The 12,821-nt window shown below is 38.0% G+C and overlaps 1 protein-coding gene across 5 annotated transcripts in view; it reads right to left on the bottom strand.

Moving 5' to 3' along the window:
* BRDT (bromodomain, testis-specific) overlaps window positions 1-12,821 on the bottom strand; it is a 64,905-nt gene that overhangs the window by 12,799 nt on the left and 39,285 nt on the right. For all 5 annotated transcript variants that reach the window (XM_011973471.1, XM_011973476.1, XM_011973482.1 and 2 more), the window contains 4 exons: window positions 12,121-12,182; window positions 11,379-11,429; window positions 9,132-9,303; window positions 2,638-2,738 (listed from right to left, as the gene is read on the bottom strand). In XM_011973471.1, coding sequence (XP_011828861.1) covers window positions 2,638-2,738; window positions 9,132-9,303; window positions 11,379-11,429; window positions 12,121-12,182 — 386 coding nt within the window. The remainder of the gene's footprint in view (window positions 1-2,637; window positions 2,739-9,131; window positions 9,304-11,378; window positions 11,430-12,120; window positions 12,183-12,821) is intronic.

Here is a 12,821-nt window from a genome sequence, read left to right as displayed (position 1 = left end):
AGGAATAATGGATAGAGGCTATAGGAGCAGGAGAGCTCCATAGTAAACATGTTGAATGAAAGGGAATTAAGAACAGAGACAGATGGGTTAGACGTGGTGAGAAGGGATACCTTTTCCTGAGAAAGAGGTAAGAGAAGGATGACAAAGCTAAGGGCTCTGCTTAGTAGATGAGAAGTTGAAAGTCTACTGAGTGCAGCAAACCACCATGGCACACGTTTCCCTATGTAACAAACCTGTACATCCTGCACATGTACCCCAGAACTTAAAAAAAATAATATATTTTTTTTAAAGTCTACTGAAATGACTAGGTTTAATTCCAGCTCTTACATGGGCAAGATGCTTGGGTCATCTGGGGTGCAATTTATTCATAAAGACTTTCTTGAAGATTTCTTTTAGCACCAAAATTCCATAGCCTTTTTTTTTTTTTTTAATGTTAAAGAGGTGGGTCTTGCTTTTTCACTCAGGCTGGAGTGCAGTGGCAAAATCATAGCTCATTGCAGCCTCAAACTCTTCGGTTCAAGCAATCCTCCTGCCTCAGCCTCCTGAGTAGCTGGGATTACAGGTATGTGCAACTGCACCTGGGCCCAACTTCTCTTTTCAGTAAGTGTTAACACTGCTTAAAATGAGGGAACGAGGGTGGGAAATGTCAAGAATGTAAACAGTTTGCTTGATCCTCTGTTTTGAAGAGAGCCAACTACACAATCCCATTTCTTCTTAAACTTTTACTCCAACATTTTAGTGACTTACACCTGTAGTACAAACTTGAATGGTGTAACATAGACTTGATGCTTTGGTGCTTATTTTTGCTGTAACCTCTTCGTCCTGTTGGGCATTTTATTGTTTTGAAACTTTATTTTGGGCCAGTCAAAATTATAAAGTTTTGTTAAATTAGAAACAAAAAGTATAGTACATAATGAACCAAATGTTTAAGAAAATCTATTTTAAGAAAAATAGAGGTCTCCCCTATGTTGCTCAGGCTGGGCACAGGGGCTCATGCCTATAATCCAAGTGCTTTGGGAGGCCAAGGTGGGAGGACTGCTTGAGCCCAGGAGTTTGAAACCAGCCTGAGCAACATAAGGGAGACCTCATCTCTACAAAAAATTTAAAAACAAAACAAAAACTCTGCAACATGATTCTTCGCATCTTAAAGGGGATGGAGGGGCCCGGCAAGGTAGCTCATGCCTGTAATCCCAGCACTTCGGGAGGCCGAGGCCGGTGGATCACGAGGTCAGAAGTTCGAGACCAGCCTGACCAACATGGTGAAACCCCGTCTCTACTAAAAATGCAAAAATTAGCCGGGCGTGGAGGCGCGCACCTGTAATCCCAGCTACTTGGGAGGCTGCGGCAGGAGAATCACTTGAACCCAGGAGGCAGAGGTTGCAGTGAGCAGAGATCGGGCCACTGCACTCCAGCCTGGGTGACAGGGAGAGACTCTGTCTCAAAAAAAAAAAAAAAAGGGGGGGGGATGGATGGAGGACACTTCTGTTTTTAAGTAAAACAAAATACAATAAAATACAAAATTAATTAATGTTGGTTGTCAGAAAAGTCACTTTTGAATGGTTCTTATCCATACTTATCAATAACAAAACATCCACACTAAACATTGCCAGTCTTTAATGATAATAATTATGAGCAGAGAATTATGTAAAAGAATCAAAGATGCTAAGAAAGCACAAGGGCCAAAGCAGTTTGATCCTCATGGTGAAATGATTTCCTAAGTGTCCCCAGACAACAATCTTAAACACTAAGGCTAAGATTTGTCCTCTAAAGTACTTGTAAGAAAAAGGTAAGAAGTAGGGGGTAATGGAACAGAGGGAGGGAGGGGGAGAGAGAGAGAATATACAAATATATTCCTTTCATAGTCTCTGAAAACACCTTGAACAGTACTTTATGTATCTTAATGTATCCCAATCATCTAGAATATTTGTTGAAAGAATGATATCAGTATATAATTTGACGATTAAGTAGGCATAATACTCCATTAGGAAATCCCTTGGATTTCTTAGATATCCCTAGAATAGATTCTAATAGATGGTTTTATGACATGCTTTAAAATTGGGATTGCTGGCAAATAAATATCAACATTATAGAACTTTCAGTTAAACACAAACAAGAGGGCCAAGTGCAACGGCTCATGCCTGTAATCCCAACACTTTGAGAGGTTAAGGTGAGTGGATCACCTAAGATCAGGAGTTCGAGACCAACCTGGCCAACATGGCGAAACACCATCTCCAATAAAAATACAAAAATTAGCCGGGCATGGTGGTACACACCTGCAATCCCAGCTACTCGGGAGGCAGAGGCATGAGAATCGCTTGAACCTGGGAGGCAGAGGTTGCAGTGAGCCGAGATTGTGCCATTGCACTCCAGCCTAGGTGACAGAGTGAGACTCCGTCTCAAAAAACAAACAAACAAACAAAAATACAAACAAGAGGACCAATGATAGGTAGGTAGGTGGATAGGGGAAGGATGTTGCTCGTGAGTACTTTTCTTAAAAATTACATAGGCAAAAATTAGGCTTAGAGATCCAACATTTCATTTAAGTCTGGGCTTTTAAATAACTCTTGTACCACTTCCAAACCCAATTTCAAATCCTTTCAAGATTTGTTAGGAAAAAAAAAACAACATTACTTTTACCTTCTGCACAGGAGCTTGACATTCAGATTCTAACATCGTTGTGTCATTATCACCAGATGGATGCATCACAGTTATGCCATTTGAGAGCTGTTCAGAATCACCTGGATGCACACATTTTTAGAATAGTATAATTAAAATATTTCATCCTACTCAACCAGAATTTGATTTTATTTTTCCTTCCAGGTCAGACACTATGAAAACAAAGAGACTAATTTTTTGATGCATCATTTAACTTTGGAATATTCTTAGTTAGGGACCTGTTATACTGTAAAATATTTCTCATTTGAAAGTTACCACTTTGTTCTCTTTTTGTTATTTTTGCTTATTCTGGTCACCATGAAGTATAGCTGACATCATACTCACATACCAAAACCTATTTTATTTGACCCCATGCTATAGCAGCTCTCCAGTGTACAGAGTGACCTCAGCTCCAGATGTTTTTTTTTTTGTTTTTTTTTTTGAGAGAGAGGTCTTGCTTTGATGCCTCAGGCTAGAGTACAATGGCGCAATCTTGGCTCACTGCAACCTCCACCTCCCTTCTCTGCTTCCTGTCAGTGATGATTTACAAAGGAGAAAAAGTATGTATGTAAGTGAAATTCTAAAGTGACCCTCAATTTGCTGACCCTAAGTTGGTAAGTGGTGATAGTGCCATTATTAACAATTAAAGAGGAAGGATTAAATTCTGGGGACCAGGCTGGGTGCAATGGCTCAGGCCTGCAATCCAGCACTTTGGGAGACCAAGGCGGGAGGATTCCTTAAGCCCAGAAGTTTGAGACTAGCCATGGTGAGACTCCATCTCTACCAAACAAAACAAAACAAACAAACAAAAACTTAGCTGGGCATGGTGGCACATATTTGAGGTCCCAGCTACTTTGAGAGGCTGAGGTAGGAGGATGGCTTCAGCCCAGGAAGTCAAGGCTGCAATGAGCCATGTTTGCGCCACTGTATTCCAGCCTGAGCAACACAGGAAGACTGTCTCAAAAAAATAAATAAAATCTGGGGACTAAAAGGGGGAATTCAGTTTTTACATGGCTGTGTGTGGAATGCTTATGTGATGTTTAAGCAAAGACATTTAGTAGAGTTGTATAAACATGCCTGGGGCCTGGATACATTTGAACTGTAAAAATGAGACTAGAAGTCATGGATGCCAAAGATCACTCAAGTATACAGCACTGCTTCCAACCTTTTCCACGTCATGATATATAGAAAATGATCAATGTATGGCCACCTGCACAAATGGGAAGGCTGCTCCCAGCTCATTGCTATAAGCTGAGGGGACATTCATTCAGTAAGACTGTGCTTTGAAACATGGTTGGGTAATTCTGGAGTAGATGAAAAAAAGATATAAGAGGCTTAAGGATGCGACTTAGACAATTATCAACATCTAAAGGGAGGCAGATAAAGAGAGATCTGTAAGGAACAGAGAGATAGGATGGTTAAGAGAGGTGTCATAAAAGCCTAGGAAGTATGTCAAGGGTCCAACTCCCTGAAAAATATTTTTACATAAATGACGCTGTGACACCTCAAAACACTACAAAACTAATCTTTCCTCAGAAGCCTATTCTTCATCTGTGTCCCAGGTCTGTCAACCTGGACTGTATCCAGCCAGTATCCCGTGAGCCACCAAAGCTTATATCCCTGGGTTATTAACCCAGCACGTTTTCATATTTTGCAGACCTGCCCATTCTACTCTTCTAATTTAACTTTCCCCTTTTCTTTCCTTTTATCACTTTATGTCATTTTTTCCCTACTACTGCAACAGCCCAGCTGGTCTCCTCTTCTCTAGTCTCTATATTCTTTCCTTCAACTCACCTAAATAATATTGGCAAATAAATCACCCAGAGGCACAACTTCACTCGAAAAGTCGTCACTGCCTCCCCACTGACTATACTATTATAATTAAGTACAAAGTATCTGGACTTAAAGGGTTAAATGATCTAAACCTGGTCTACCTTTCTAATTTTCCACATTCCTGTTTAATCCAACCAAATCTTTAATCACATGGAATTATGAGTTGCCTAAATACCTTCACATTCATGTTGCTTCCTCCATCCAAATGCCTTTCCATACTAAATATACATAGGTAAGCCTTATTTTTTTCTGCAATATCCAGCTCAAATGATACTCATTCTGTAAAATACGTATCTGCCAAACAGATCAGGTGATTCTGCCTTCTTTACTTCCTTAAAGTTCACTTTAGCTTCTCTCAGGGCACATTATTTTTACTTTATATACCAGTTGTTCATGTCTCCTATGAGACAGCAAACTCCTGGATTTACTTTTTCATTTGCAATTATGAATTCACGTTTATATAACAACCTAAATATTTTAAAGACTCAATATAATTTAGTGAAGTTTAAAAAAAAATTTTTTTATTATACTTTAAGTTCTGGGATACATGTACAGAACGTGCAGGTTTATTACATAGGTATACACGTGCCATGGTGGTTTGCTGTACCCATCAACCCGTCATCTACATTAGGTATTTCTCCTAATGTTATTCCTCCCCTAGCCCCCCACAGGCCCCAGTGTGTGATGTTCCCCTCCCTGTGTCCATGTGCTCTCAGTGTTCAACTCTCACTTAGGAGTGAGAACATGCAGTGTTTGGTTTTCTGTTCTTGTGTTAGTTTGCTGAGAATAATGGTTTCCAGCTTCATTCATGTCCCTGCAAAGGACATGAATTCATCTTTTTTTATGGCTGCAATTTAGTGAAGTTTTTATGAGACAGGGAAAGGGTAAACTATAAGGATAAGGGTAGTAATCTTTTATGGCTAAAAGCTTCAACTTATAAGGAAAAAAAATTCAACATCGTCCATTTCATGTGGAGATCGTATGTGGGCAGGTGTGATGAAAACCAGTAACACTTAAAAATTCACTTTTTAATATTTTACATACTCTAACATTTTGTCAAACTATTTTTCCAATAAGAAAACTTCAACATACATGTTACTTTTATCATTTAATTGTAAGGTTTAACAAAAAATTTATTTCTATTGAGATTTAACTCCAAAAAAAGAAAATGTCTTTATAAATCTTATGGCTCACATACATTTGCAATTTCCCTTGGGCATAGTGCCACCTACAGTTGGCAAATGTAAACCACGTTGTTTATGAGAATTTTGCTAACTGCAAAAGAACAGCTACTTTGGCATCGTTCAAACTTTCCTTTATACATTAGATTACTAATAAGAATCATATAAACAGAATTTCAAGTAATATAACAAACTGATCCTTACTGAAGGTGTAGGTATTAAAAGTCTGACTTTTCATAGATAGGGTGTTTTCTTAAATTAGGAATAAGAGAACACCTGGACTACATTCTTACCTTTGTTTTTCATAATCTATTCCTTTTCAAGGGCAAGGCTACCCTGGCATTCTTCTAAAACATACTCTGGCTAAAGCAGTAACTTTTGCGTACTTTAGCTCTTTATAACGAGCCTTCAAATGTTCAAATCTCTCCAATTAAAAAACTCAATCTCGCCCACTCCTCCAAAAAAATCTATTTTCCTGTTAAAGTCACAAATATCTTCCCATCCTCTTTACCAACAAAGTTCTTCAAAGAATGGTTTACATTCACTACACTCAAATTCCATTACTTCTGAATTTACAACAATCTGGTTTCTACCCCATCACAATGGGTACTAAAAAAGCCTCTGCAAAAGTAAAAATTCTCACATTCCCAATGTAATGCTCTCTCTCTCCATTCCTCATCCTACTTAAATGCTCTGCAGTATGTGATACTCTTGATTTCCTTCCCAAAAAAAATCTATCTTCATGGGCTTCTATTACACTATTTTCCCTTTTTCTCTACCTTTGATTACCTCTTCTTTTAACTATTTTTTTCTACTTTTACTGAGGAGGTTTTGTTTCTTAGAATTTTGTCCTTGAACTTTTCTCTTCCTGCTCTGCAGATTTTCCCGGGTGTTTTCGTTTATTCTTATGGCTTCTAGTAGCTTCTACATACTGCTAATTCCTAATTTGTAACTCCTGTTACACGCTGGTAGTTCTAGAAACCTATTTCTAGCTTTATATTTCCACTTAGATATTCTGTAACATCTCAAACATGTGCAAAATGAGTTGTCTGCTGTTTTCAATCCAACTATTAGATAATCTCCCAGTGGCTCATTCATTTTAACAAAGTCTATCAATTCTGCCATAAAAATGCCTTATACATCCACATCCTTTCTATAGTTGCTGTGTTACTTTTGGTCCTAATAATTCATTTCCTAGACTATAGCATTCAGTGTCCTTACTTGATCCTAACTACATCAGAGTATCATCTTAATCCATCCTCTATATAGTAAGCAGCAATTTTTTCCCTATTATAAAACCTAAGGCCAGGTGTGGTGGCTCATGCCTGTAATCCCAGAACCTCGGGAGGCCAAGGTAGGTGGATCACTTGAGGCCAGGAGTTCAAGACCAGCCTGGCCAACGTGGCGAAACCCTATCTCTACAAAAAATACAAAAATTAGCCGTATATGGTGGTGCATGCCTGTAATCCCAAATACTTGGGTGGCTGAGGCATGAGAATCGTTTGAATCCAGGAGGCAGGGGTTGCAGGGAGCAGACGTTGTGCTACTACACTCCAGCCTGCGCAACAGGGCGAGACTCTGTGTCAAAAAATAAATAAATAAAATTGAATAAAATCTGATTATGCTTCCTATACGAAGCTCCTTGTTGTACACAAATAAAAGTATACAAATTTGTATACAATTTATTTGTTGTATACAAATTAATAGCACTGGTATATTCTAGGTAACTCATGACCTATAGCTATCATTCCGTTATTCTCCAAGAATCTTGAAAATGTATTTCCAAAAAAGAGTAGACATAAATATTTCATACTTGGGATATTTGTTTATTCTTCTTCCTGGAATGCCCTCCGGTGTGGCCTTAGATATTTTCTCCATTGATCTCCATTCCCTTCCGCACAATGAAGAGATATAACTTTAGGTAAAGACAAAATGGAATATTCAAACACAGAATAGGGAGGCTGAGGCAAGCGGATCATCTGAGGTCAAGATATAGAGACCAGCCTAACCAACGCGGTGAAACCCTGTCTCTACTAAAAAGAAAAAAAATTAGCTGGGTGTGGTGGTACATGCCTGTAATCACAGCTCCTCTGGAGGCTGAGATAGGAGAATTGCTTGAACCTGGGAGACAGAAGTTGCAGTGAGCCAAGATCGCACCACTGCACCCACCCTGGGCAACAAGAATGAAACTCCGTCTCAAAAACAAACAAACAAACTACAAAAATATTAGCTGGGCATGGTGGCGCACGCCTGTAATCCCAGCTACTCAGGAGGCTGAGGCAGGAGAGTCGCTTGAACCCGGGAGGCGGAGGTTGCAGTAAGCCAAGATTGTGCCACTGCACTCCCACCTGCAAGACAGAGCGAGACTTCATCTCAAAAAATAAATTTAAACAAACCATAAACACACACACACACACACAAAATAATAGGGAGCTTTTAAACTGAAAGCTGCAAAGAAGAATCAAAACGTCTCCCTCTTCCTCCTAATCTGTGTTGCAGTAAAACAGCTTGGAAATTTATTCTGCTAGGGAGATACTTCCGCTCTTGGGTGGCCAAGTGGAAACCAGAGCACATTCTAGAGGGAAGAAGAATGGACAAGGAATATTCATATCTGCCTTTAACTTAGGCCTAAATACACTAGTGTCTCAAGGTTTAGTTATGCTCTAGGCTAAACTCGTATCAGAAGTACCCTTCGTGCCACACATCCCCTTTGACCCACCAGGAGAACCAAGTTGAGATGCAAAACTTTCCCTTCTGGTAAGATATTAAGTCAAACAAATCTAAAAATATAAAAATTTAACCAGTTTTAGACGAATAGGAACTACCCTTAGGCAAGAACTTCTAGCCCAAGTTTCCTTAAGTGTAAACTATTTTATATACCTATAACTTCATTTCTTTACCTATAGAATCTCTATTTCTTTACCTATAGAATCTCTAAGTAAGTTATCTTTCCCTTATTCTTTCCTACTTTTCTAATCCAGATAGGTGTCATGGAAGTTAAAGCAGCATTTCCCAGATCTGCTCAGAACTTGGTAGTATGGGCTCCGACAGTAACAGGCGTGTGTGTGTGTGTGTGTGTGTGTGTGTGTGTGTGTGTGTGTGTGTAAAATGTATGTATATTATACACATAAATGTGTATATAATTTATATATATATTTATATATGTAGTGCGTGTGTGTGTGTATATATATCATACCAATGTATATAATTTACATGAAAGTAAATTGGGTGTAAACTGTATACATAATTTTCTTTCTTTTAAATGTAATGAATGCCTACAGGTATAAAGCAGATAATTTCTAATGATGTGCTTCAGTGATTATTCATAACCTGGAATTTACTAGTTATGATTGTTGGTATTTCCCAGATATTTAACATTTAAGATGACCATAGCATTTTCACATACGTATAGTTTTAGAAGTCAGTTTCTCAATAACAGTTGTTTACTTGTTAATTTCTTACCTGAGGGAGGCAGAATTTGTAAAGGTGAAATGTTTTTCACGGTCTGTAAATGTTCTAATTCTTGATAATTAAATGCTAATTGGTGGTGATTTGGTGGCATTACATGTGAAGGTGTGGTCTGATGAACAAGGGTAGTACTGGCAGAGGTTTTGTCTTGCACAGAACATTCTATCTGTTAAAACAAAATCAAAGTTATCACTTAGTTTTATCCATACAAGAAATATACCAAAGAGAACAGAAATACAAGAGGCAAGAATATAATTTAACGCTATCTTTTTAAAATACTTTATTATTTAAGTCACACAAATCCATAATGTATAGTTATCCCTATCTTGCAAATGAGGAAACTGGGGTTTAAAAGGATTAAATAACTTGGTCATTATATGGCTTACAAGAGGTAGAGTAAGTCAAAGCCTATGATCTTAGTTATGAGTATACATGTATATTATTAAACAATGCTATTCATTTTTTAAAGCTTTCCTGTAATTACTAAAAAACAAAACAAAACAAACCCCTGAGTTTTCGTAGCAAATCTAGAGACCAATTCACTTACTTTAGCCATTTTTCCTTACTGTATTACAGACATAAGGGGAGAAATTTAAAATTACATTATGTTCAACCCACAAGACTATCAATAAATTCTAATTCAATATTCAGGTAACTATCAAGTAAAAGCTATAGTGTAATAATAGCTAACATTTATTTAATGTTTACTCTATGTGAGGTACCAGGGTAAGTCCTTTATATGGTTTTTCTTTAATTCTCACAATAATCCTATGAGTTAGGTATAATTTTTATCTCTATTTACATTTTCTAGAAATAATAGAAGCAGCTTACCTAAAATCTCACACCTATTCTGCGGCAAGCGAAGTTACAGTAGCAAAGCCCAGTAACCTTATCTAACCAGTAGTAGATGGCACAGAGATAAATAAGACAGTCTTTCTCCTTTGTCTAACAAGGCATTGGGGTGAGTGAGTAGGGAGGCAAGTGTACAAGTAACACCTATGCGAATATGAATAAAACAAATGCCATAGGAATGTTTATCACAACAATATAGACCCAGGCCAAAGCTTAAAGCCTAATGCTCAGGTTTAAATCAGCCGAAGAAAAAAATTACTTTCAGAACTACACAAATATACACATTCATACATGAACCTATGGATTAATATATACTATCTTTTACCATAAATAGACATTTTTTTTCTCAGTGAGTGCAAAAATTTTTACCAAAAATAGACCATTAAAAAGGTGGCATTCGCCAGGCGCGGTGGCTCACGCCTGTAATCCCAGCACTTTGGGAGGCCAAGGCAGGCGGATCATGAGGTCAGGATATCAAGACCATCCTGGCTAAATGGTGAAATCCCGTCTCCACTAAAAATACAAAAAATTAGCCGGGCGTTGTGGCGGGTGTCTGTAGTCCCGGCTACTCAGGAGGCTGAGGTGGGAGAATGGCGTGAACCCGGGAAGTGGAGCTTGCAGTGAGCCAAGATCGTGCCACTGCACTCCAGCCTGGGTGACACAGCAAGACTCTGTCTCAAAAAAAATAGAAAAAAAAAAGTGGCATTCTACATGCTACATATTGAGATAAAAATGCTTCCAAAGTTCCTTCATAACTTGACATAATTTTTTTATTCCACTAATATACCTTTGGCAAGATAGATCCTATAACTTCTTCCTATTCAAAAGGAATGGGAAGGCCAGGCATGGTGGCTGAAGTCTGTAATCCCAGCACTTCGGGAGGCTGAGGTGAGTGGGTCACCTGAAGTCTGGAGTTTGAGACCAGCTTGGCCAACATGACGAAACCCCGTTTCTACTAAAAATACAAAAATTAGCCAGGCGTGTTGGTGTGTGCCTGTGGTCTCAGCTACTCCGGAGACTGAGGCATGAAAATTGCTTGAACCCAAAAGGCGGAGATTGCAGTGAGCCAAGATCATGCCACTGCACTGCAGCCTGGGTGATGGAGTGAGACTCTGTCTCAACAACAAGAACAAACAAACAAATAAGTGTGTGAGTGTGTGTGTGTGTATATATTTTCTCTTATGTGTCCAAAGCCCCGTTATATACTACAAGTCATCTAATAAATATCCTCAGCCTTCCATATTTCTCTGAACATGCTTGCTGTGTTTTTTCGTTTTTTTTTTTTTTTTTTGCCTCTCTTCATGCTATTACTTATTTTAAAAAATAAGCCTCTAATCTGTATGTAAACCATTTCTTTCCATGTTCTTTAAAACACATTTTAAGCATTACCTGTGTGATGCCTATTCTTCCTTCAGGCAGTATACATTCATTCTTCATTTTCTAAAAATAATTATATAGATTATAGCATTAATCATATTATCTCTTAACCATGTGATTATATTCCTTTTTCACAAATTACAGCTCTTTTAAGACAATATTATTTGTTATTTGTTTCCCTAACCTAGTTAGATGTTGTTACATAAATAATTCTATGTTTGGAAGGGGTACAAAGGGAAAAAAATGTACATGAGGATGACAACTTGAGCTAGTAAAAAAATCACTTCTGTTCTTTTCAAAGCACATCAACTACTAGTCAAACATAGATGTGTCAAAATGGATAACTGGCAATTAAAAGCTTTATCTGTAGAAACCTTAATTACCACTCTCCTACCATCTTTTGAGAAATTTCACTTCATTGTACGCACAGTTCTGTACACTCATTCAGGATGCCAAGGCCATCCCTCTGTATTCAGACTCTCAGGGATAAGCTGAAGCTTCTAGAATTTGTTCTACTTATCCATTTGGCTTATATAACAGTTATATCTTATTGAAAAATGAAGCCAAAGAGTTTCCCTATTCGGTCTTCTTCGGGAAGAAATCACTGAACATTTAGTTGATAAGCTAAAAACAGTGACAACTTTCTTCATGTAAATAAAATTGAAAACAATTTTAAAGAAAGCTACTACTATACCTATGAGTTATAACATACATACTTTTAAAATTTGGAGATACGAATAAAGAATTTACTTACTTTTACATTCTCTTTAGAGGGAGAATCATTTGGTTTTACTTCTGTAAACTTAGGGAACATTTCTGCAAATATATACACATAAATATTTTAATATTTATTAGCTTAAAAAATAGCAAGCTATAATTTTTCAACATTAGAAACACAGTGAGGGCCGGGCGCGGTGGCTCACGCCTGTAATCCCAACACTTTGGGAGGCCAAGGTGGGTGGATCACAAGGTCAGGAGATGGAGACCATCCTGGCTAACACGGTGAAACCCCATCTCTACTAAAAATATAAAAAATTAGCTGGGCATGGTGGCACATGCCTGTAGTCCCAGCTACTCAGGAGGCTGAGGCAGGAGAATCGCTTGAACCTGGGAAGCAGAGGTTGCAGTGAGCCAAGATCACGCCACCGCGCTCCAGGCTGGGCGAGAGAGCAAGACTCCGTCTCAGAAAAAGAAAGAAATACAGTGGTGATTTCAAGAAAATGCCTTTATTACCAACCTCTCATATGAAGAAATCCTCATAGTCACAGGTTTTCACCCTCTTTGAATCAGCTAAAATTTCTAAAGGGATACCTGCTTTTAAGATATTTTATTTTCCTATAGTGGAATAAATTTCAGTTTACATTATGTTCAGGCAAAAAAGCACAGTATGTTACTTAACACTAAAGAGCTTGAATAACTGACAGTTTAAAAAGGAATTTGTTGCAAGAGAGATAA

Source organism: Mandrillus leucophaeus, unplaced genomic scaffold (genome assembly GCF_000951045.1).
Source record: "Mandrillus leucophaeus isolate KB7577 unplaced genomic scaffold, Mleu.le_1.0 Scaffold1001, whole genome shotgun sequence".
NCBI classification, from domain to species: domain Eukaryota; kingdom Metazoa; phylum Chordata; class Mammalia; order Primates; family Cercopithecidae; genus Mandrillus; species Mandrillus leucophaeus.
Note: the sequence above shows the minus strand (reverse complement) of the source record. Positions and strands in the feature narration are given on the sequence as shown.